Below are 26,684 nucleotides of genomic sequence, written 5' to 3' on the forward strand. Positions count from 1 at the left end.
ATAATTTATCTCTGACCCCACTGGGGAATTGAAAGCAGCCCAGAAGACCAGTCTGGCCCGAACGATAGCTCTGGCTCGTATAAGGTGATCTCTTCTGTGGCCAGTAGTAGCTTTGGTACTGTACCCATTTGAAAATAATTACTGTACCGTTTATTGAGAGGCTTGGGCCAGATTCAAGGTCAACTCTTCTCTATGGAGAAAAGAAAATCTCAGTGTTTAATCTACTTCTATTTTACAGATTTTCAGTTTATGATTCTCTAGTTCACCCGTCCTTAATAAAATGCGTCTACTAAAACACATTCTGTTCTCGCTTTTACAGATCTCAAGAAAGCCTTCTTTAATTGTACACTCCAAGAGATAGAATCGATGCAGCCCATAAATATAGATAGGTGCTAATATCTTTACCCCAACACCAACAACGATATAGAAGTGCTCCCGCAGGATCACAAAATGAATCAGGGCAGTGTAGGAACCTAATGTACAAGTCAATCAAGCTCATTTTGATCGAGCAAGCTTTCCACTGTTTGACGCTGTAGTGTTATTCTTCACCTTTTCCATCTTAATTTCGAGCGACTCAGTCATTTCTTCTGGGAAACAGGCGGTTCGCTTTGATAGGTTTGTTCTTCTGGATACGCCCAGGACATGGCTTTGATGAACTGTCGCTATAGTACAGCATGTTCTTTGTGGGCGGGAAGGGATGAATATACTTGCACGCAGTTGAACTGTCTTTTCAGATACACTACGCAAGTGGAGAAATTTGTAAAGCGTAAGGAGAACTTTTGACTACTTTGGAGTTCGTGACAGGTAAAATAACGCGATGTTTACGGTGAGTTGGGTACGGGGAATATTCCGGTGGAAGCCGTTAAATGTAATTTTATTCTATTGCTTATACGGTTTATGGTTGAATCTGAAACGAAGCCCAAATCCGGTCATTGTGTATTGTTTTCAGTTGAGCCGGTGAATTACTATTTTAATCGGGATATGCCAATTAACATTTTTGAGCAAGTCAGCTTCTAGACTGAGCAATGTCAGTAACTATCGTCTGGTGTTACTTTTAGGAAGAATCGGGTAAAAAAATTCGTGCCTCGAACTGTGTGTCTGATTGAGGCTAGGCAGCCCAGCGAATATTCTACGTGATAGTGTGGAAGTTCGGAGATTTCGACTTTCCTAAATTTAAAACCAAAACACGTGACTTGAAATTTGGCATACGCATTCCAAGAAGAAAATTGTTTTTTTTTTACTTGGACAATGTGAAACTCTCAGAACTGCTTTTCCTTTTACGATTACATCAAAGCGTGAAGTTTTTTTTGCCAGATCGATGATCGATGGCAAACGGCGTGCTAGACATCTCCCTCAGTACTTGACTCCAGCTCCGTACACTGGTTCAATGGGAAATCCGGCCTCTTGAGAGCATGCTACGCTGAACTCCTTTCGTTTGCAATCAGTTAGAGCTGTGCATGTGTTTACACATAAATCTGATTATTTGGATGCCATGTCTGGGTTAGATTCTGCAGAGCTCCTTGCACATGATCCAGCCAACAGCAGCGGCTCAGCCCAGGCGTCTCAGGTCAGTAGAAAGTCTCTCTCACACTATACGTATTGCACTGTGCAGGTCATTTGTCACTGCATATTGTAAATCAAGATCTGGTATTTGGACTCTAGGACTGTGGTGGCGATAACAAGAAACTTCGAAGAAGGGAAAAAAACAGAATCGCTGCGCAAAGAAGCCGGAAGAAACAGACCCTGAAGGCAGATAAACTACACAAGGTATAGCTCTGAGCCGCAGATCCAGCGGTGGCCCGATCATTTGCGTATAATGAAATGAATTAACCCCAAACTACAGTTCTAAATGCTATTAGACATAACGAAACAATATCAGTAAGTTTCAGTAATGTCGCCCTTTTAAGATATCTAGCAGTAATTGATTTAAAGCTGCATTTGAAGGTCCAGTAAATGTATGTCTAATGCGGGTATTCGTGCTGACTGGCCCACTGGCAAAGCTATGACTTCCTTTAAAATTTCTTACATTGTGTGGGGAATTGTCTTTCATCGAATTTATCTGGACTGTGACTGTACATTTCCAAACCATGGAAGAGCCTATAAGAAAGAATTCTGCCATTAAGTGTGACATATGCCAGGTTCCTGAATATTGAGGCGTGAGACCGTCACGGCTTTAATTGGCCTTGGCCTTTACTAACCGCAAACCTAGTTGTTTGGGAAATTTCCCAGGCGCTAACATTCATGCACTCAATGTGATTAGGAGCCTGATAATATAAAGTAGCTATGATACAAAAGGTTTGTTTATTTTATCATTTACAGTAACATTCGGGGAGGGGGAGCGCAGAAAATCTTAATCATTAAATTATTTATTACACAGAGGGAGACCACTCCGTCAATTCTGTCTGTGTTAGTCGGATAAAAAGCGACCCAACCTAATCTAGCCATCCAGCTCTGCGGGTCACAAATCTAGTTGTGCACGGGCAAGTACTGTTTAAACGTCGTAGTAATTGGTTCTGCCTGTACTACATTTCAAAGTAGTGAGTTTTGGATTCCTGCCACCCTCGGGGTAAATAAAAATCTCATCTCAAAATCAGAATGGGAATCAGGTTTATTGTCACCGGCATGTGACGTGAAATTTGTTAACTTAGCGGCAGCAGTTCAATGCAATAAATACTCCAGAAGAGAGAAAAACCCTAATAATAATAATAATAATAATAATAATAATAATAAATAAACAAGTAAGTCATTACATTATACGTATATTGAATAGATTTAAAAACGTGCAAAAAAAACCCCAGAAATACTGTTTAATTTTAAAAAAGTGAGATAGTGTCCAAGGGTTCAATGTCCATTTAGGAATCGGATGGCAGAGGGGAAGATGCCACTTTTAATTATTGCCTTTGTTTTTTGACTCGTTTGCCAAAGTAAATAGGTCTTATTTATACAACTTAGTTAAGTCTCTCCTCAGACTCCTGTATTTCAGAGAACACAGTCCCAGCTTGTCTGTTCTTTCCTTGCAGGTATAATCTCGTGTAATGTCACAGCACCCTCTCCTGTGCAATCACCTCTTTCCTGTAATAAGTTTCCTACAGAAGCTGGAAATCTTGAGCAACACACTAAATGCTGAAGGAACTCAGTAAGTCAGGCAGCAGGTATGGAGAGGAGTAAGCAGCTGAGGTTTTGGTTTGAGACTCTTCATAGAGACTGGGAAGGAAGGGGGAAGTAGCTAGAATAAGAAGATGGGGGAAGCAAAGGAGTACAAGCTGGCAGGTCATAGAAGGGTCTCAGCATCTGCCGGACCTCTTGTCTTTATGATTTGCTGCTCCATGGCAAAGTCTCTTCAAGGTGTACACCTCTGAAGAAGTTGAAATCTTCTCTTTGATGGAAGCTCAGTGAGATATCCTCTGTGATCTCTGCTGCTCTCTAGCTCTTTGTTTACCCCCCTCCCTACCCACCCACCTTCTCTCTCAAGTGATTTCACCCATCAGCTGCCCAGCTGGTACACATTTCCTGCTGTCTAAAGCTCTTCCTAGTCACTGCCAATACAGGGCCACTTCTGAACAAGCCTTTTAACCATGCCCTCTGCACTTTGGCTAAATTATTAACATAGATTACAAAAAAGGGTTGATGTATTGAGCCCTGTGGAAGCCCTGGCTGTCCAGTCATAAGGACACCACCCGTGTTTTATCACTTGGTTCTCGCCGCTGAGCCATTCCTGTAGGCGGACTTTAGGGATCTAAGAGAAAGGTAAGAAGCAAAGTCTCAATAGAGGATTGAAGGACTGTGGTTGCTCCTCTTTGTTTTGCAGGTCATAGTGGGATTGAAGGATTTGTGGTACAAAAGGTATTATGTAAACAAGTATTACAGGTTCACAGCATTTGACTTTTTTTATTGGCCTCTTTATACATGCCTTGCATGCAAGTGTTGTCTTTCCTGATTCATTTCTCACGCTTGAAGTATTTATCAAAAGCCAAGGCTCTTCAAAAGCTAATCACTCTAGATGACAGAGATATGATATATCAACAGGTAGATAGGGTTGTGAGGAAAGCTTTTGGCACAATGGCCTTCATAAATCAAAGTATTGAGTACAAGAGATGGGCTGTTACACTGAAGGTGTTTAAGACATTGGTGAGGGTTAGTTTGGAGTATTGTGTGCGGTTTTGGTCACCTACCTATAGGAAAGATGTAAATAACGTTGAAAGAGTACAGAGAAAATTTACGAGGCTGTTGCCAGGTCTGGAGGACCTGAGTTACAAGGAAAGGTTGAATTGGTTAGGATTTTATTTCTTGGAACATAGAAGATTGAGAGGAGATTTGATAGAGGTTATACAAAATGATAAGGGGTATAGATAAGGTAAATGCAGGAAGGCTTTTTCCACTGAAGTTGGGTGGGTGGGACTACAACCAGAGGTCATGGGTTAAGGGTGAAAGATGAAACATTTAAGGAGAAGATGAGGGGGCACTTCTTCACTCAGAGAGTGTGGAACGAGCTGCCAGCACAAGTGGTGCATGCGAGCTCGATTTCAATGTTTAGGAAGCTTGGATAGGTGCATGGATAGTAGGGGTATGGAGAACGAAGGTCCCAGTGCAGGTTAATGGGAGTAGACAGCTTAAATGGTTCACCCACAGACTAGATGGGCCTAAGGGCCTGTTTATGAGCTGTGTGTCTCTATGACTCTAATTGTTGTAGTACTGTACAATCATATCTGTCTTGTTGGCTTTTCCTTATGACTGTAATTAGGATTAATTAATATACCGTTTCTTAGAATTGTAAGCTCTGAAAGTTACACTGATGATGGAATCTTTCCCCCCTTGTTTGCTTCAGATGGTCATAGCAACCACTGACAAATATGGTAAAGTATTGGTTAAATGCGAAGTAAAACTCTTGTTTAATCTATCTTTTAATCAGACTTGAAATCTCGAACTGCTGAACAAAGATAACTAATTCATTACTGTATTCTTGATCTTGGAGTGCAAACATTTACAGGTACATGCTCAGTCTACAAACTTGTGCTAAGAGCATGGCTTGAATTTATGCCCTCTACACAATAAGGAGTTACCCTTATTAGAGTGGAGAAGCTGCTTCTGAAGTCCAGGAAGAGGCAGGCTGGGGAGGCAATGCAGTTGCTCAGGAATGAGGCCTGGACTCCGGCTGACAGAGTGAGCATGGCCATTGTTGGGCACCAGCAGTACCTGCTCCTTGTGTTGACAGAATGCCTGGATCAGATTCTCTTGTATCACCCCCGACTGGAATGTGATGAAAGCTGCTGTCTACCATACCCCCCCCCCCACTCCCACTTTGTTCAGCTGTAAACTCCCTCAATCACGTGAATTGACTGAAATACTTATAACATTTTAAATCTGTGGGAATATAAAACGTGGGAGTCAGAGTAGGCCAATATTTACTTTGCTCTGCTGTTGAACATCAAAGCTCACTTTAAGCAACACACACAAAATGCTAGAAGAACCCAGCAGTTCAGGCAGCATCTATGGGGAGAAATGAACAATTGATGTTTGGGCTGAGATCCTTCATCAGGCCTGGAAAGAAAGAGTCCAGAAGCCAGAAAGCAGACCTTAGTCCCACTTTCCCATCTTGAGCTAGATCTGTGAATTCCCTTAGTGTTGGGGGAAAAAAATCATTCACCACATCTTGTATATTCTCAGCAACCAGTATTCTGTAGCGTAGAGAATATCTGAGATTTACAACCTTGGCACAAAACAATATCTACTCATCTTAGTCTGAAATATCCACCATCTTATCCCAAGTACACGACTTATAGTTCTAGATGATCTAACTGGAGCAAACTTTAAAAGTGTTGAAGTGTACAAAAGGATGGATGTTATGTATTTACAATAGATTTCCTATATTTCCCTATAAAAACATTGTGGATAATGTTTAGAAGTGATAAACAATGGCATATTTTTTATGAACTTAGTACATATAAGAGGATGTAAGAGAAATGTCAACCTATCTATTTACAAAGCAAAGTACACAGATATTACTATTGAGATAAAACTGACACCGTGGGTACACTTTAAAGCTCTTATCCAGATGTTCATACATTGAATGAAACTATAATGAATATTGAATTCATAACCTGGTTAAGTATTTGCCTGATATTTAGCATCCCTTGCCATCAAATGAAACATCTTCTTTGCACTTAACATATCAAAAGGATTATTTTAAAGGACTCTATCTGATTATCCCTCAGCCTTCTCTTTACTAGAAGAAGGAACCCGATGTTATTCAGTTTTTACTGCTTAGTTGCAGTATGCCCCTCCACTGAAGGAAGAGCAGAGACACATTTTAAGGTAAATCAGGTCTTCAAGCATGCTACTCCGCTACTAATTTCCCATCAATTAGTGACAATCCACTTCCTGTGATGTTTGTAACTTCATTCTCATATGTTCTTCATTGTTACATGTCGAAACTGAAGGAAAGAGAGCATTTTCATGCATGGATATTTTAATCTTTGATTATTTAGCAAACAAGGCTATAATGATCAAGAATTTTTTTATTCCATGACTTAAAATGGTTTGCATTTTGGCACATTAACAAGTGCAAGTCTTCCCCAGCTTATGAACATCCAATTTATGTAAAGCCAGTACATACAAACAAGCATTCTGGGAGCGTGGTGGTATGGGCTTGCCTGCCGCTGTGATACTGCAAGCATTTTCTACCACCAGGGAACCAGCTCACAGCTGCGCTTCCAACTTGCAAACTGCTCAAAGGAATGGAGTCCTGTCGTAATATGACAGTTGTGATAGTTTAATTATGCTTGTAGATCTCTTAGTACTTTACCTCTGGAAAATCAGGGAAAATATAAGTTATGTTCTAATTATATCATAGATATAGAGGAGTGCTTCTTTTTACAGTTCTGAAGCTCAGCTAAGTGGTTGAATTGTGGAGCCGCAGGTGTGACTGAGTCATGCATTGATGGTGCCCAGTTTGATAGGAATGCAGGCAGCAACTTCAATTCATTATTGATAGGTTCATGACAGAGAAATAAACTGATGCCATCACAACCTCAGTGCAGATCATGACTGGCCAACTTAAAATCAGGCGTTAATTGTTACAGAGCTAACTGAAGTCCAAAATTACGATATCTCATCCTTGGATTTTAAATAAGGAGTTATAAATGTTTGGGATTTATTTATTTATTGCTTTTCCATTTAGCTAGATCACTTTGGTCAAAGTGTCTTTCAATTAATGTGCAAAAGATGCTATGAAAATTCAGTGAATTCCGGCTAATTGGGACACACCGGGACCAGTATATTTTGGCCCAATAAAGCAATTAGCCGCAGTTTCTTGGAAATATTAAAAAGTCATTTTTAAGAGTCATGCAGTAGTTATAGGGGATTCCATAGTGAGGGGAACAGACAAGAGATTCTGCGAGCCGGACAAGGATACCTGGATGGTGTGTTGCCTCCCTGGTGCCAGGGTACGGGATATCTCAGATTGGGTCCAGAGTATTCTGAGGAGAGAGGGCGAGCAGCCAGAAGTCTTGGTACATGTTGGTACCAATGACATAGACAGAAAAAGAGAGGAGGTCCTGAAGGAAGATTACTGGGAGCTAGGAAGAAAATTGAAAAGCCGGACCTCCAGAGTAATAATCTCAGGATTACTGCCTGAGCCAAACGCTAATGAAGGTAAGGATAGCAGAATTAAGCAGATGAATGTGTGGCTAAGTAACTGGTGCAGGGGGCAGAGCTTCAAATTCTTGGATCATTGGGATCTATTTTGGGGGAGGTATGACTTATACAAAAACGATGGGTTACACCTGAACTCAAAGGGTACTAATATCCTGGTGGGATTGTTTAATATAGCTGTTAAGGAGGGTTTAAACTAAGTTGGTAGGGGGAAGGAAACCAGGGTGTTAGGGTCGAGGAAGAGGAAAATAGAAATAAGTCAAAGATACTGTGCAGCAAAGATGGCAAGAAGGACAGGCAGGTGAATAGACAAGATAATTTGCTGTGCGATAGAAATATAGCAAAATCAGTAACAGATACCGATCTAAATGTACTGTACTTAAAAACACGCAGCATTAGAAATAAAGTGGATGACCTTGTTGTACAGCTACAGGTTAAAAGATATGACATCGTGGCCATCACCGAGTCATAGCTAAATGATGGATGTGATTGGGAGCTGAATGTCCAAGGATACACAGTGTATAGGAAAGATGGGAAGGTAGGTAAAGGGGGTGGCGTGGCCCTGATGGTAAGTAACGGTATCAAATCAATAGAAAGAAGGGACATAGGATCAGAAGAGGTAGAATCCTTATGGGTTGAGTTAAGAAATGGCAAGGGTAAAAAGACACTAATAGCAGTTATATACAGGCCTCCAAACTGCAGCTGGGATGTGGACTACAAGTTACAGCTGGAAATAGAAAAAGCGTGTCAGAAGGAAAATGTCAAGATAATTATGGGGGATTTTAATACGAAAGTGGATTGGGAAAGCCAGGAAGGTACTGGATCTCAGGAGAGGGAGTTTGTAGAATGCCTACAGGATGGCTTTTTGGAGCAGCTTGTCCATAAGCCCACCAGGGGACCGGCTGTTTTGGATTGGGTGCTGTGTAACAAACCTGAGGCGATTAGGGAGCTGGAGGTAATGGAACCCCTTGGAAGTAGTGATCATAATATGATTGAGTTGAGTTTCAAATTTGAAAAGGAGAAGTTGGTATCAGGTGTATCGATATTTCAGTGGAACAAAGGAAACTACAGTGGTATGAGAGAGGAACTGGCCCAAGTAGATTGGAAAAGTAAGCTAGATGGAGGGACGGTAGAGCAGAATTGGATGAAATTCCTACAAGAAATGAGGAAAGTGCAGGAAAAGTATATTCCAAGAAAAAAGAAAATCATGAATGAAAAAATGGCACAAATGTGGCAATGAGAGAGGTTAAGGCTTAAATAAAAGCAAAAGAGACAGTGCACAAGGAAGCAAAGATTAGTGGGAGAACTGAGGACTGGACAACTTTTTAAAACTTACAGAAGGAAACTAAGAAAGTCATCAAGAAAGAAAAGATGAATTATGAAAGGAAGTTGGCAATTAACATAAAAAAGGATACTAAGAGTTTTTTTAATATATGAAGAGTAAAGGAGTTACATGGGTAGATATAGGACCGATTAAAAATGATGCTGGAGAAATTATAATGGGTAACAAAGAGATGGCAGAGGAACTAAATTAGTATTTTGCATCAGTCTTCACAGTGGAAGACATTAGCAACATACCTGATAGCCAGAGGTCTCAGGGAATAGAATTAGGTACAGTCAAGATTACTAGAGAGAAAGTGCTTGGGAAACTGAATGGACTAAGAATAGATAAGTCTCCCGGACCGGATGAGGTGCACCCATGGGTTCTGAAGGAGGTGGCTTTAGAGATTGTGGAGGCATTGGAAATGATCTTCCAGGAATTAATAGACTCTGGCATGGTTCCGGAGGACTGGAAGGTCGCAAATGTAGTTCTGCTGTTTAAGAAAGGAGGGAGGCAGCAAAAAGAAAATTACAGACCTATTAGTCTGACATCGGTAGTTGGAAAAGTTATTGGAGTCGATCCTGAAGGACGAAGTTATGAAATACCTCGAGGTGCATGACAAGATAGGCCCAAGCCAGCATGGTTTCATGAAGGGAAGATCCTGCCTCACCAACCTATTGGAATTTTTTGAGGTAATCTCAAATAAGATTGACAAGAGAGAGGCTGTGGATGTTATGTATTTAGATTTTCAAAAGGCCTTCGATAAGGTGCCACCTAAGAGGCTGCTTAATAAGATGAGAGCCCATGGAAACACAGGAAAGATATTGGTGTGAGTGGAGCATTGGCTGATAGGCAGAAAGCAAAGGGTGGGAATAAAGGGATCCTACTCTGATTGGTTGCCAGTTACTAGTGATCTTCCGCAGGGGTCGGTGTTGGGGCCACTTCTTTTTACAATGTATATTGATGATCGATGATTTAGATTATGCATTTAATGGCTTTGTGGCTAAGTTTACGGATGACACCAAGATAGGTGGAGGAGCAGGAAGTGTTGAAGAAACGGAAAGGTTGCAGAGAGACTTGGTCAGTTTAGGAGAGTGGGCAAAGAAATGGCAAATGAGATACAATGTTGAGAAATGTACGGTTGTACATTTTGGTAGAAGAAATAATCAGGCAGATTATTATTTAGATGGGGAGAAAATTAAAAAATCAGAAGTGCAAAGGGACTTGGGGGTCCTCGTGCAGGATACCCTAAAGGTTAACCACCAGGTTGGATCGGCAGTAAGGAAAGCGAATGCTATGTTGGCATTCACTTCAAGAGGAATGGTGTATAAGAGTAAGGAGGTGTTGATGAGGCTCTGTGGGGCACTGGTGAGACCGCATTTGGAATACTGTGTGCAGATTTGGGTCCCGTATCTTAGAAGGGATGTACTGATGTTGGAGAGAGTTCAGAGAAGATTTACGAGGATGATTCCTGGAACGCAGGGGCTATCATATGAGGAGCGTTTGTTGGCTCTTGGACTGTATTCATTAGAGTATAGAAGAATGAGAGGGGATCTCATAGAAACATTTTGAATGTTGAAAGGGTTGGACAGAGTAGATGTGGAAAGGCTGTTTCCCTTGGTGGGTGAATCCAGGACAAGAGGCCACAGTCTTAGAATTAGAGGGTACCCATTTAAAACAGAGATGAGGAAAAAAATTTTTAGCCAGAGGGTCGTGGATCTATGGAATTTGTTGCCACATACAGCTGTGGAGCCCCAATCATTGAGGATGTATAAGGAGAGATTGATATGTATCTAATTAGTCAGGGTATCAAGGGATATGGGGAAAAAGCCAGAAGTTGGAACTAGATGGGAGAATAGTTTAGCTCATGTTGAAGTGGTGGAGCAGACTTGATGGGCCGAATGGCCTACTTCTACTCCTTTGTCTTGTGATCTTGTGGTCATAAAAGAGATAAGCTACCTTTTAACTGAGTAATGAAATAGGTATTTAAATGAAATACAGAAAAAAAATTGACTAGCTATAACACTAGCAATACCACTGTACTGACAAATTGTGTATTAGTTCCTGAAATTGATCGATGGAAGAGTTCATCCAGTGTACACTGCTGTGTTCCTTTGATTGACTGTAAATGAACAAAATCAGCACAGACGCCAAGTGCAAAAATCAATCTATTATGCTATTCATTTCTTTCTTTGAACCTAATTGTGTTGCATTTTTGTAGCCAAGGGAACAGTTCAGCATGGTATGATAAAAAAAAGACCTGTTTCATCAGCATTGAAGATATCATCTGCACAAAATTTTTGAAGCAAGTAGGGGAGTTTTGTAGATTTCCACATTTCTGCAATTACAACTTTAGCACCATCTTTCCCACTGTGTGCTTTCTTGAATTTAATGTGGTGCCAACATTTCCATCTTCTTAGCTAGCTCCTCTGACTTATTTTTCAAATATTAGTCTACTGATATGCATACCTCATCCAGTTACAATGGAAAATCATTGATTGAGATCCTCTTAAACAACTGGATACCTACCTTCTTGCTTTTCCTTCTCAGATGTTCCCCGTTGTCCCTTGAATAATGCATATTCTTCTCGCAGTTTATCTCGCAGATTTTTTAAAATTTCAAAATATACTTTATTCAAAATTAAATATATACAATAAACCATTCAATAACTTTTCATCCTTTACATACGTTTCCATTATAGTCAGTACATATCCGTATTTATAGCCACCCATGTGGCACTCCAGTAGTTCAGCTTACCATATCATTGTTGAGGGGTATACTCCCCGCCCCCCGACCCCTCCCAATCCCACGGGTGGAGAAACCTATACCGTGGTCCTTCCCCACTGGGCCCTTGCAGTGTATCAAGCATGTAATTGTAGATTTCGGCACTGCAGTTATCTCTGTTAGCTGACGATGAGTGGTGTTTGGAGGATAGCTTTTAATTTAGTAGAGGAGGGTAATTTTTTCAGCTGATGTCATTTTCTTGTGCCATCTTGGAAAGGATCTGAATTATTAAAAAAATTAATAAAACAAAGCTATCAGAAATCAAGCAACACACATCAAAGTTGCTGGTGAATGCAGCAGGCCAGGCAGCATCTCCAGGAAGAGGTACAGTCGACGTTTCGGGCTGAGACCCTTCGTCAGGACTAACTGAAGGAAGAGCTAGTAAGAGATTTGTCTTGACAAACCTTCGTTAGTCCTGACGAAGGGTCTCGGCCCAAAACGTCAACTGTACCTCTTCCTAGAGATACTGCCTGGCCTGCTACGTTCACCAGCAACTTTGATGTGTGTTGCTTGAATTTCCAGCATCTGCAGAATTCCTCGTGTTTACTATCAGAAATCAATGCTCTTTGAATTTGTGTCCATCGGCCCAAATGGATAACATAACACAAGCACACACAACTGTGTTATTTAAAAACTGTTCACTCTAAGGACAATGTAGTGTCTAATGGCCACACAAATGCACGTGACTGACACTAGTTAGAAACTGATTGGCAAGATTCCTGTCCCAGTTCAGCAGCGTGGTGTCCCAAATAAACAAAGGGAATACCGGCTATCTTATTGATTAGTTTTTATTCTTTAAGAGTTGTCCCAAATAAGCGGCTGCCCTGATTAACTGATGGCCCAATTAACCGGAATCCATTGTATATTAAGAAAGCAGACAACCCATGAAAAATAGTATAGTCTGGATCAGAAGCTGATGCCGACTAAATGCCCACTGTAATGGTGAGCTTCATGAAAATATCAATTGCAAGATGTCCGATCTTGCTTCATCTGAAATGATTATACGTTGTCCACTGTTAGCTTGTTGGGTGCTCCGGTTAAACCAGCTGATAGATTTCTTTCATGGATTTATTGTTTCCTTCTCAGTTGTTCATAAAGTATAGTGAAAAGTGTTAGTTCACTCGACCACAGTCTTCTGGTTTTTGTCCCTAGTTTCCACTGACTGAAGTGATTGGGAATCAGAAGTGAATCAGAAGTGATTGGCCTCAGAAGCCAACACTTACCCTTTCCCTCACTGTAAAACTTTATTTTTATCTTTTATAATTTGATAATTAAAGATGCTTAACCAGACTGTGGGTTCCTTTTGGTATACCACAAAATATGTAACATGGGTTAAAACACAGGTGCATGAAGTGTGAATTAAGTAGTAAAAAGCCTGGCACTCACAGGTGGGTATTTTTCAGTAAAACATGGTTCTATTGCGTATTTTACAGATACCAAAGAGTTTTACAATTTTGATTAGTTTTAGCAGTTGGTTCACTTTGTAAGAGCATGGTACTGTGAAAAATTATTGCCTGCTTATTTTTTAGAGCAGTGCACTGTGATTTTGGAAAAGATTGAGCTGGCTACTTGAAAGTATATAACTGGTCTTGCTGTCTGAGAGTTTATAGGACAGGGAGGGCAGAGGGGCTGACATCATTGCTTGATGATCAGTGCTCCGTTTTGTATCTGGGACAGGCTGTCATTCAAAGTGCTGGAAGAACTCAGCATTTCAGGCAGCATTTATGAAGGGGAATAACAGTCAAAGTTTTGGGTGAAAACCCTTCATCAGGACTGGAAAGGAAGGGGGCAGAAGCCAGAATAAGAAGGTGGAGGAGTCCAAGCTGGCAGGTGACAGGTGAGGGTGAAGGTTTGTGGGTAAGAGAAGAGGGAAGTTGTGAGCAGCTGAGAAGTGATAGATGGAAGAGGTAAAGGAGTGAAGAAGAAAGAATCTGATAGGAAAGAATAGCGGACTGTGGAATAAAGGGGGTGGAGTTGGGGAACCAGAGGGAGCTGAAGAGGGGTGAGTGGCCCACCAGAAGGAAGAGAAACAAAAAAAGGAGTGGGGGAGAGAAGCAGAAGGGTCTCAGCTTGAAACGTCAACTGTTTATTTCCCTCCAAAGATGCTGCCTGACCTGCTGAGTTCCTCCAGCGTTTCCTGTGCGTTGCTTAAGATTTCCAGCATCTGCAGAATACTGTAATATCCCTACAAGAATCTGAGGGTAAAATCCTAGAGTAATTAACAATCTATATTTTCTCAGCTCCTGAATTCATATTCCTTCAAGTGATAGGAGCTAAGCAAATTGTATATTTGTATTATATTAATAGAGGCATGTTGAGTTTGAAATTAGGCTAAAATATGACACAGACAGAAGAAGAAACCTTTTAGGCCATTAACATAGCTCTACAAGAAATAGGTGAATAGATTTTTACCAATGTTTTTACCAAATGCAAAGCATCACCACATGATTTGTTATTAAAATAGAAAATTATGACAATTTAGATCACAGGTTAGGTGATGAAGATGATGATTCAAAGTGCTCCTCCCTGCTAGAATTTAGGGCTTTTGTTGGTTTGGTACTCATACACATTGGGGAAATTTTGAGAGTACTGCTCATTACACCCATGCAATTACATGGACTTAAGATTGCTCATAGACAGGGGAAGTGAGCTGAAGCGTGAATTCACTTTTACTGACATTGTTGTCCTTCTATTGGAAAACGAGCCTTTCAGAGAAATTATGCAAATAATGGAGATCTCAAAAAAGAAACACAAACTGTAAGTTACAGTGCTGGTTACTTAACTAGTATTCCCCGTTAGACTGTGAGATAAGGGTGCTGTTTAGATTCACACAGAGACCAGGAGCTGCAAAAAGGCACAACAATTTATGACAGTTGCTTCTCAAGCTGTGTCAGTCTTGCAACATATACAACAAATTAATCTCATGATGCAGCACTTAAAGGGACCCTTTACTGAAAGGAAAGCAGAATGTTATCTATATTTACAAATACTTCTTTAACCAGGCACATGTCTTCTCATTATATCAGACCTCCATAATGATGTATAAGTGCACCTAAGCCTCACTTCTGTACCCCTTGGTTATCTCCAAAAATGAGACCTTGCACGTGGATTTTGACCCTTTGTATCTGTATGCAACAGGAATGAAGGTGATTCCAAAGTAATAGTAGAAGAGATAGTTGAGACATTTAAGTTAAACATTCACAAGACAGAGCTATAATAAATGTTGGCTGAACTTGAGGTGGGTAAGTCTCCAGGACTGGATGGGATTTTTCCTTGGATCCTCAAGGGTTCTTTGGATATGGAGCGGTGTCAATATATGGAGATTATTGCTTCCTGGTTCAAAACGCTGAGTATCAATAAGCCCAGTCTAGAAGTCAAACAGTATAGTCTTGCGGCAGGGAAAACCTTTAGAAATAATGACCCAGGAGGTAATTAATAGTCAAGAAGAGGAAAATGGATTAATTAAGACCATAAGATATAGGAGCAGAATTGGGCTATTTGGCACATCAAACCTGCTCAGCCATTTCATCAAGGCAGATCCAATTTTCCTCTCAGCCCCAATCTCCTGCCTTCTCCCCATGTCCCTTCATGCCCTGGCCAACCAAGAACCTATCAAACTCTACGATAAGTATATATAAAGACTTGGCCTCAACAGCTGTCTGTGGCATAGAATTCCACAGATTCACTAATCTCTGGCTAAAGAAATTCCACGTCATCTCAGTTCTAAAAGGACACCCCTCTATTCTGAGATTGTGTCTTCTGGTCTTAGACTCTCCCACCGTAGGAAATATCCTCTCCACATCCACTCTTTCAAGGCCTTTCACCATTTAATTGATTTCAATGAGGTTACCCCTCATTCTTCTGAATTCTAGTGAATACAGGTCCAGAGTCATCAAACACTCTTCATATGACAAGCCATTCAATCCTGGAATCATTTTCATGAACCTGCTTTGAACCGTCTCCAGCTTCAGCACATCCCTTCTAAGATAGGAGTCCAAAACTGCTCACAGTACTGCAAGTGAGGCCTCACCAGTGCTTTATAAAGTCTCAACATTATATCATTGATTTTATATTCTAATCCTTTTGAAATGAATATTAACAATACATTTGCCTTTCTCACCACAGACTCAACCTGCAAATTAGCCTTTAGGGAATCCTGCAGAAGGACTCCCAAGTTTTTTGTATTTTCTCTACACTTAGAAAATAGTCAACCCTTTCATTTCTTCTGCTGCGGTGCATGACCATATACTTCCCAGCACTTCAATCCATCTGCTATTTCTTTGCTCATTCTCCTAAACTGTCTTAAGTCTTTCTGTAGCCTCCCTACTTCCTCAAAACTACCTGCCCCTCCACTGATCTGCATATTGTCTGCAAATATTGCAACAAAGCCATCAATTCCATTGTCATATAACATAAATCATAAAACATAAATAAATCATTGACATATAACATAAAAAGAATCGGTCCCAAAACAGACCCCTGTGGAACACCACTAGTCACAGGCAGCCAACCAGAAAAGGCTCCCTTTATTCCCTTCCTTTGCCTCCTGCCAAACCAGCACCGCTTTATCCTTACTAGTATCTTTTCTGCTATACTATGGGCTCTCAGCTTGTTAAGCAGCTTCATGTCTGGCACCTTATCAAAGCTTTCTGAAAACTCAAGTACACAGCATCCACCAATTCTCCTTTGCCTATCCTGTTTGTTATTTCTTCAAAGAATTTCAACAGATTTGTTGGGCAAGATTTTCCCTTGAGGAATCCATGCTGACTATAGCCTATTTTTTCACGTGCCCTGACCCCGCATCCTTAATAATCGACTCCAACATCTCCCCAGCCACTGAGGTCAGACTAGCTGGCCTATAGTTTTGTTTCTTCTGCCTCTGTCCCTTCTTGAAGAATGGAGTGTCATTTGCAAGTTTCAAGAATCTAGTGATTCTTGAAAGATCATTATTAATACCTCCACAATGTTTTCAGCCACCTCTTTCAGAATGCTAGGATGTACACCATCTGCTCCAGGTGACTTATCAACCTTCAGACCTTTCAGTTTCCCAAGAACCTTCTCTCTAGTTATGGTAACTTCACACACTTCATGGTCCTTGACACCTGGAACTTCCACCATACTGCTGCAAGACAAGGCAACACTGACTTGTTATGGGCAAATGTGTACTTGATGCCCAGTGCATATTTGGTGAGCCAAAGGCCTATTTTAGTGCCACATCTCTCCAGGACTCTAATCATATTTAACCAGATTGATAAAATAACAGGTAGACTTCCAGAAAGCTTTTAACAACTATAACTTAGCAGTCTTATCATCAAAGTTAAAGTACTTGGCAGAAAGGAGGTATTGAGTGTTTAACATAGAAACACAGAAAACGTACAGCACAATACAGGCCCTTCGGCCCACAAAGCTATGCCGAACATGTCCCTACTTTAGAACTACCTAGGCTTTACCAATAGCCCTCTATGTTTCTAAGCTCCATGTAGCCATCCAGGAGTCTCTTAAAAGTCCCTATCATTTCCGCCTCCACCACCGCCGCCGGCAGCCCATTCCATGCACTCACCACTCTCTGCGTGAAAAAACTTACCCCTGACATCTCCTCTTTACCTACTCCCAAGCACCTTAAAACCATGCCCTCTCGTGCTAGCCATTTCAGCCCTGGGGAAAAGCCTCTGACTATCCATGCGATCAATGCCTCTCATTATCTTATACACCTCTATCAGGTCACCTCTCATCCTCCGTCGCTCCAAGGAAAAAAGGCCGAGTTCACTCAACCTATTCTCATAAGGCATGCTCCCCAATCCAGGCAACATCCTTGTAAATCTCCTCTGCACCCTTTCTATGGTTTCCATGTCCTTCCTATAGTGAGGCGACCAGAACTGAGCACAGTACTCCAAGTGGGGTCTGACCAGGGTCCTATATAGCTGCAACATTACCTCTTGGCTCTTAAACTTAATCCCACAATTGATGAAGGCCAGTGCCTTCTTAACTATAGAGTCAACCTGCATAGCAGCTTTGAGTGTCCTATGGACTCGGACCCCAAGATCCCTCTGATCCTCCACACTGCCAAGAGTCTTACCATTAATGCTATATTCTGCCATCATATTTGACCTGCCAAAATGAACCACCTCACACTTATCTGGGTTGAGTTCCATCTGCCACTTCTCAGCTCAGTTTTGCATCCTATCAATGTCCCGTTGTAGCGTCTGACAGCCCTCCACACTATCCACAACACACCCAACCTTTGTGTCCTCGGCAAAGTTACTAACCCATCCCTCCACTTCCTCATCCAGGTCATTTATAAAAATCACAAAGAGAACAGATCCCTGAGGCACACCACTGGTCACCGGCCTCCATGCAGAATATGACACGTCCACAACCACTCTTTGCCTTCTGTGGGTAAGCCAGTACTGGATCCACAAAGCAATGTCCCCTTGGATCTCCTTACTTTCTCCAATAAGCCTTGCATGACGTACCTTATCAAATGCCTTGCTAAAAATTAAAAATTAAAAATAAAGTCAGCTAAGTAATGAACAATGAAGTTTCATAATGAATAGAGATATTGAACTCTGGTTAAGAAAAAGAAGGAGACAAACTTAATCAATTGGGAACTAGTGAATCTCTTGATGACTACAAGAAGAGTACGAGTGCACTTAAGAGAGAAGTAAAGACAGTAGAAAGAGGATATGAGAACGATCTGGCAGGCAAGGTGAGGAACCAGAGAAAATACATAAGATTTTTAATGAATATTTCTCTCCCTTTATAATGTGGAGAAAACAATGGAAGCTAAAGAAATAGAGAAAATGAGTGGTGTTGTCGTGGTCCACATACAATTTAGCAGGGAGGAGGTTTCAGAGGCCTTAGAGTGCATCTTCAGGGCTTGACCTAGTGCCTTCTCAGACCTTTTGGGAAGTTAGAGGAAAAAAGTTCCGGAGGCCCTTGCAGAGATCTTTACTGATCACGGTTGAGATTCCAGAGGACAGGAGAGTGGCTAATGTGGCACCACTGTTTAAAAAGGATAGCAAAGAGAAGTCAGGAAACTGCAGGCCAGTGAGTCTGACATTAGTGGTGGGGATGTCAACGGACAGTATCTACCAATATTTGTAGAAAAAATGATGGTGGATTCTGGACAGTCAGCATGGATTACTGCATGGGAAGTCATGTCTGATAAATCTCTTGGAGTCCTTCGAGGAGGTAGTCAAGAAGGCAGATGGATGTGGCCTATGCAGACTTAGAAAGGCCTTGGCCCCTTCATGACAGCTAGTCTGGAAGGTTAGTTCACATGTGATCCAGAGATGGATAACGGATTGGCTTCATTATTGGTTCAGTGATAGGAAGCAGAGGGCAATGGTCGAAGGTATTCTTCACAGACTACTGGTGTCTAAAGGTGTGACACAGGGGTCAATGTTGGGACCCTTGTTGTTTGTAATTTATATAAAGGATAGGATGTGAATATATAAGGCACGGTTCGTAAGTTTGTGGATGCTAATAAAATAGGTGGTGTTCTAGGTAATGTGGAAGGTTATAAAAAATACAGGGGATCTTGATCAACAAGTTATGTGGCTGAAAGTGGATAAATGTGAGGTATTACATTTTGGGAGATTAATGTGGCCCAGAAAACAACTCTCAGCAAAAGCTACAAAATTGCTACTAAATTAATTTCTTGAAGACACAGAGGATCCTATTTTAAGTGTTTACTTCCTGAAAGCACAGAATGTGCCCTCCTCCTTTCCCCTTTCCATACAGATGAACACAGCTCATAGCTAGCAAACATCATCAGATGCTGTATATGTGTAAACATGCATAAGTTCAAAATGAGGCTTAGCATTAAAGCTAAACTCTTCCCTACCTGTGGTCTCCTGAAGAGAAGTTGACAAGACTGATTTGTTTGAGCTTTTATTCTCCAAGGTCTTAAGCATGGCGGTGAAGAATCAGAGATGCATTGTAGTAAGAGGGGCGCAAACCAAGGATCACTTCTCAGCTCACTGTCTGAAGTAGATCTGTGGAGTCATTTCAGCTGTTATTACCCCTAAAATAATATTCAATTAATAGATTGACAAAAATTGCTTAAGTCGTAACCCTGAATGTAATTCATTGGATGTAAAATGCTTTGGGATTTCCTAAGATTGTGAACGGCGGTTTGAGAACACAAGTTCTTGTTTTTCACATTTTCTATTGAATAGTATTAGTGTTACTTCTTGGCCTGCCGTGTTGCATTTAAGTGTGTAATATTATATGAATTTTCTATGGAATATCTTAAATAGGATTCCTTTTTTTTTGCACATCTTCCCAGCTGGTCAGAATAGCGGGGGCCAGAGAATGAGTTACTCTGTTGCCTGCAGGAAGAATGGAGACCAAGAAAGTTTTGGAAGGAGACTAAATTGTAATGTTTTGTCATCAAATGAAACTTGAAGAGTAAAATAAAATCTGCTGATGCTGGTAATCTAAAAGAAAAAAGCAGAGAACATCCAAAGATACTTCCCTTCCTACTTTGATGCAATGCTTTATCATTACCCGATCTACTGTAGATTAATAAAAAGCATGAATGACTGAAAATCCATGGGGACTGGCCCTTGCTTTTACAGTAAGGTAGTGGCCACTTATTATTTCCTGTGCTGATCTTGCTTGAATTTGGGAAGAGCCGAGAGACCACCTTATTAACATTGCACCATGTGGACTTGCCGACTCCCGCCCACTAGAACCTGCTCCTTTATAAATGCTGTGAGCACACACCCTGATGTTCAGCCCTGACCTAGCATCCCCACTCCTCACCATGGAGGAGGAGCAGTACAACACTAAGCAGTACAGCACTAACTCTGGCTCTGTCAGCCAGAGAAAGCATGATCTCCCAGTGGCCACACATTTTAATTCCACATCCCATTCCCATTCTGACATGTCTATCCACGGCCTCCTCTACTGTAAAGATGAAGCCACACTCAGGTTGGAGGAACAACACCTTATATTCCGTCTGGGTAGCCTCCAACCTGATGGCATGAACATCGACTTCTCTAACTTCCGCTAATGCCCCACCTCCCCCTCGGACCCCATCTGTTACTTATTTTTATACACACATTCTTTCTCTCACTCTCTTTTTTCTCCCTCTGACCCTCTGACTATACCCCTTGCCCATCCTCTGGGTTCCCCCCCCCCGGTCTTTCTCCCCGGGCCTCCTGTCCCATGATCCTCTCATATCCCCTTTGCCAATCACCTGTCCAGCTCTTGGCTCCATCCCTCTCCCTCCTGTCTTCTCCTATCATTTTGGATCTCCCCCTCCCCCTCCCACTTTCAAATCTCTTACTAACTCTTCCTTCAGTTAGTCCTGACGAAGGGTCTTAGCCTGAAACGTCGACTGTACCTCTTCCCAGAGATGCTGCCTGGCCTGCTGCGTTCACCACAATTTTGATGTGTGTTGCAACACTAAGCTTGAGCTTTTTCTAACAATCCACATCTTACTTCTCAGCCGGCTTATTTTGCTCAGAATGGCCCATCTCCTACCATCCTCTCTGAATTCCAGTCTACTGGATGAGTGTTAGTTTCATTTGGCCCGATAAAGTTTTGTTACAGCACAGAAAGGGGTCAACCATCCCAGCAGGCCTGTGTCAGGTAGCTCAGCCTCTTCCAATATCCAAACCCCAGAACCTTCTGAGTCGTTGATATAGACTCACATCGTTGGTATAGATCAGGTCATGCTGGAATCAAAGCCAAAGAAATCTAACAATGAATAAACCAATCTATTTCTAATTGCAGATTAAAAAAAGACTAATCCAGAAATCGATCCAGCTTTCTGTCCTGAAAAAATGCCTATTCTATTTTTTTTAATAATCTTTTCCTCTTTCATCTTTTACTGTCCGTTCTCTTCTGCCCTCTCCCCACCCACCTGACGGCTGTCATCTCTAACCATGTTTCTTATAATTGCTTAGGTAAATCTTTATGTTTATGTAAAGGTTAACAAACCTCTTATAATTTCTGTCTGCTCTTTTGATTCCCAATGTTACACATGTATGAGCAATTCACTTGTAATGATCATGCACTGAAAATATGTGTGAATGAAGGCTTTCATCCCAATTTCCTCTTGTTTTGAACTCTGGTACTGTAAGATTAAATTCCCAGGCAACTTGACTGAAGCTAATTTTAATAATTAATATTCTTTTAGCTTACTCATTTTTTTAAAATGGGTTTGAGTTCCTCTTCTTTAAGACTTGCTTTTTTTTACAGGAATATGAAGGGCTGGAACAGGAAAACACTGCGCTAAAAAGGGAAATAAGGAAACTTAGTGAAGAAGTGAAACATTTATCAGATGCTTTGAAAGATCATGAACGAGTATGTCCAATGATACACTGTACCATGAACTTTATCACAACACCCAGACCTCACCCTAGCATAATCGCCAGCTGTTTATCTCATGAAGGCCAAAGTGGAGTCTCATAGATGGCTCAAGCAATGAAGATTTAAATTTGATATTTTTTTAGTGAGAACTTAACATATATATTCATATTTTGAAGTATATTTGATTCTTGTATGCAGTCTATTGTCCTAAGTATTGTCTTTATGATAGGCCTAATTGTGACCTAAATGATGCTGCTGTGGTCCTGTACACTGTTTGGCCAAGCCTAAGGATACAAGTTTTGCAAGCTTATTATTCAGTGTGTACTTTTTGCTTAGCTTAAACTCACCCTATTGAACAGGAAGAAAGTATTTTGAAAACGTGCAGCTTTTTTTTTTAATATCTTGGACGTTTTTGGTGGAAAAACTCCCCACAAGTCAAATGCAGCATTTGCAATTTTTTTTCAACAATTATGTACTTGAAGCATGGTTGGTACATTGGGGCACAAACTCTCAGGGATTCTAATTTAAAACACATAAGGTGGGGGGTTATATGGGAGGCAGGGTTTAAGGGTTGGCACAACATCGTGGGCCGAAGGGCCTGTACTGTGCTGTACTATTCTATGTTCTATACATAATCAAAATTTTGTTATGTTGAAACCAACACGAAAAGAAAAAAGCAGTGTTCAGTCCACTGAGAAACTGATAACTGAACAAGTTACATTTTGTGACCATGTGCCCTAGAGAAACACTGAAACACCGCATGGGTGTTTCAATTCCTCTAAGCTTGAAGGAACCAAACTCTCAGGATCCTGCACCGAATTATTTACACAGAGCTATTTCTAAATAGCCTAGAATTGTTCAGCTTTTATCTCATCATGGATATTAATAAGGAATACTATTCAATAGCCCCTGAATGTGGTGCCACCTTTATGTAAAATGAATTGTCTTCTTAGATTCTGAGTGGTTTACTTTCTGATGTAGATGAACTGTTTTGATGATGTTTTACAGCTAAAACACAAATGTCTGGAAATATGAAGCCCAAAAACCCTGCACTGCCCACAGCTCCACTGAGCGAACTAACATAATGATCTATCAGCTTTCTATTCACTTATTTTGGTTGCCAATGTTCAGCTGTCCAGTGATGAACTTTTCCACGACACCCAGACCACATTTTAATGCTTTCAACAATTAATATTTAAAATCTCATCCCACTATTTAATGGGCTAACAATTCCACTTTCAAAGAAACAAGAGGAAATTCTAATGCATTTGTGAAGAGTTCACATAATGATTATCTTGAGCTTTAAGCCTGATTTATACTTCTGCTTCAACTCAATGCCGTAGGTACTGCGTCGCTGCAAACCCTACACAGAGCCGATGCGGATCCCTACGCCAGAGCCTGACGCGTACCTCTCCCAAAACGTAACTGCGCGTCACAGCAACGCAGACCGCAACAACTGTGATTGGTCCACTTGGTAGCATCGCATCTCCTCCTACGCTGCAATAGCTTCCCATTGGCCGACTGAAGGGCAGGGAAGGAACTTTGGCTGCAATGCTTTCCATAAAGCTTTACAGACCTCCGAAATTATAGAGGACACATTTCGCTTTTACGAAAAAAAACGCTCGCTTTAAACTTGTTTACCCCAAGAAAGACTACCATGACCATGAAGCCTTGCGGGGGCAGGTGTGTGCGCATGCACGACGTGCACGAATTGCAGAGCAATGCAGACATACCAACGCACAAGTATAGATGCTCACAACGCATGTTGGTCACTTGCGTAGGTTACCGCGTGGAGTTGACGCAGAAGTATAAATCAGGCTTTAGTAGAGCCATATGGCACAAACTGTTACATTTCGATTATCTGTTGTATTTTTTAATATGTGTGAATGATTATGTGGCTTTCATTGGATTACATCGATTGCTGTGTTTTTATGCCTGCTATCAGCAAAATGACCTCATGTGACCTTGATTAAATTGAAAAAGCAGGTAATGTATTAGATATTGCTCAGTGGTCTGCAATCATGATGCAGCTGCTTAAATGATGAGGAGTGCATCTGATTGTAGTCAACTGGTGGAATGAATTCTTTCTCTGCCTCCCCAGGGATTGATCAGCCCATCACTGCATCAAAAATCTTTGCAAGGTGCAGAGTGGAAACTTGCCTCACCTAGGTAAGAGAGTGCAAAACAAGGTTGATTGCCAAAGTAGTTGGTGTCATCCCAAAAAATTTCTTTTGTTCTCTGAAATTTGTAGAATAACTAGAAAATGTGAGGAAGAAGTCAGCTCATTCTGACTTTGTAGATGCATAAACACACAAAGTTTACTTCAAACCTCACAGAGAAGCATCCAAGTAAAACTGTCCAATTGCAATCTGAGTGATGATGCCTACAAAACAATATGCTTTGGTGGCTATTTCTGTCTTCATCAATTTTTGTACATAAATATACTTTGGCTTCAATCAGTGTCTTAAACATGCTTTCTGCAATTTGACGGTTATCTGGAGTATCAACTATTTTCATCTTTGAAGCCTATTTGATTCTGATAAGTCTTGAACAGGAAGGGTACACAGGATGTGAATAGAATCCTTTTTTGTGTGCGAGCATCTAGAGCCAGGGGTCAATGTTTGACAATAAGGAGTCACTTAGTGAAGGCAGATATGAGGGTTTTTATTTCCTCGAATGGTTGTGAGTTTTCTGAATAAACTTCCTTGTAAAGCAGTGGGAGAAGTGTCTTTTACTATTTTTGCCCTAAAAGGCAGTGGTAAGCCGGCATTGAGAAATTTTTGGAGATGGGGACTAATGCAGAGTTCAGGTTCCAGTTAGATCGTCCATGACATATGGCAGAGCAAACATGACAAGCAGAGTTAACCTGCTGCTAGTCCTTGATCCTATATCGCAAGCCCTCTGCATTCCAATTTGATCTACTTTTAATGAAAATGGTCTAGAAATTTTTGGGGAAAGTATCTCACACCTAAAGGTTTGCTAATTGTGTCTGAATTATAAGGCATTAACAATACCCCAAATTACTGTGATATTGCATTTACAATATTTACAATATTTGGCCGGTTCCTGCTTCAGGGTAAGGATAAGTATGTCAAATGCTTGGAATTTCAGAAACCCACCTAGATACTCATGGCAGAAGTCAAGGAATGTACCCTGACGCTATCCAATGGCACGACATATGTTCCTGGGGTTATGCCAAGGACTGATCAGTTGGGCTCCAGTCTGTCCTGCCAGCAGTCTCTGATAGCAATCCTGACACGACATAAAAGACTCTGAAGTGTGTCTGTCATGTCATGCGAGGCCCACTAGCCCATTTTTCATCATCCTCCCTATCCAAGTCCAGTGATCATTTGACGCTTGAAGTCTGAGCTGAACCAGTTTCTAGGTGTAGCATCTTGTAAGAGGAAATCAGAGAATAGTTAAAACAGCTGAAGATGAAGACTGCAGAGGGTGGTGCTGTCAAACAGGATTGCTTGATTCTGTAGACTGAGTAGCCTGATCCTACACTATAAGCTTCTGTAATTCTATGAAGATAGCATCAGTATTTGGAGCAGCAGCTAAGCAAAACTACCACTGGATGTGCCAACTTGTTAGCAGTCGATGAACTCACTGCGGATTTGCAACTCTGCATCTCTCTGCCTGCTGCCCCAAAGCCTAGGAAAACAATTCCCACTGTCATCTCCAAGTAGATTCTGATCATTTGTTCAATTCAATACCATCTACCCTCTTCAGTATTTGGAGATTATTTATGTAATTCAGAATAATTTGATTGAATTACTACAATTCTACATAATTAAGTATTCAGTGACATTTTATTGATAATCTTTTAAATCTACAAATAAGACCTAATTTTAAAATGTTCTTCAGAATAAACTGTTGAATCATTTCAATTATTTGTGGTGAGTTATGGTGATGAGTTATATGTAAACTGTGTTTCTCCCTTCTATTCTTACTCTTCAAATATTCTTATTATTAAGCTATTGAATTAGATAAAGGCAACTGGATTGATTTCTTAAACGCTCATCAATAGATTAAAAAAGATAAATTCTTCAAAAGCTTAAATCTTATTGAAGCTTTCAATGAGTTACTGTTAGATTTTTCTCATGAATGTTCATTTTGAAACTGATGTAAAAAAAATTATTTCATTTCGATATATCTTTTCAGTTGTGTGTAAAACTGCATTCAATGGATTTAATATAAATATGGAGGATAATAATGAATGATTATGTTAAGTTTTGGCTGTTGCCGCTCAACTAGGCATCAGGAGCAACAGAGTAACGTCACAGAATTGTTCCTTTAAATTTCACAGGAATGTGAATTCTTCTTTTCAGGAAATGGAGTAGTATGCTGTTATGATTGCATTTAACATGTAAGCTCAATAGTATTTATTTATATATTTATTGAGATAGAGCACAGACAGCTCCTTGCTGCCCATCAGGCTATGCTGCCCAGCAACCTCTGATTTAACCCTTATCTAATCACGGGACAATTTACAATAACCGATTACCCTACCAACCCTCACATCTTTGGACTGGAGCACCTGGAGAAAACCCATGTAGCCACAGGGAGAAAGCACAAACTCTGCCAGACAGCAGCAGGAATTGAA

The 26,684-nt window shown here is 40.8% G+C and overlaps 1 protein-coding gene across 3 annotated transcripts; it reads left to right on the plus strand.

Moving 5' to 3' along the window:
* The first annotated feature begins 658 nt into the window (after nucleotides 1-658).
* Nucleotides 659-26,087, plus strand: batf3 (basic leucine zipper transcription factor, ATF-like 3). Of its 3 annotated transcripts, none has more exons than XM_063055815.1 (5): nucleotides 659-826; nucleotides 1,059-1,567; nucleotides 1,663-1,767; nucleotides 21,968-22,072; nucleotides 23,422-26,087. In XM_063055815.1, exons 2-5 carry the CDS (start codon nucleotides 1,493-1,495, stop codon nucleotides 23,554-23,556), a joined length of 420 nt encoding a protein of 139 aa, XP_062911885.1. In that variant the 5' UTR covers nucleotides 659-826; nucleotides 1,059-1,492; the 3' UTR covers nucleotides 23,557-26,087. The 3 variants fall into 3 exon arrangements, with proteins under 3 accessions (XP_062911885.1, XP_062911884.1, XP_062911886.1); XM_063055814.1 differs by having other exon boundaries at nucleotides 659-804; XM_063055816.1 differs by having other exon boundaries at nucleotides 697-766.
* The last annotated feature ends 597 nt before the right edge of the window (nucleotides 26,088-26,684 follow it).

This window comes from Mobula hypostoma, chromosome 8, assembly GCF_963921235.1.
Source record: "Mobula hypostoma chromosome 8, sMobHyp1.1, whole genome shotgun sequence".
NCBI classification, from domain to species: Eukaryota; Metazoa; Chordata; class Chondrichthyes; order Myliobatiformes; family Myliobatidae; genus Mobula; species Mobula hypostoma.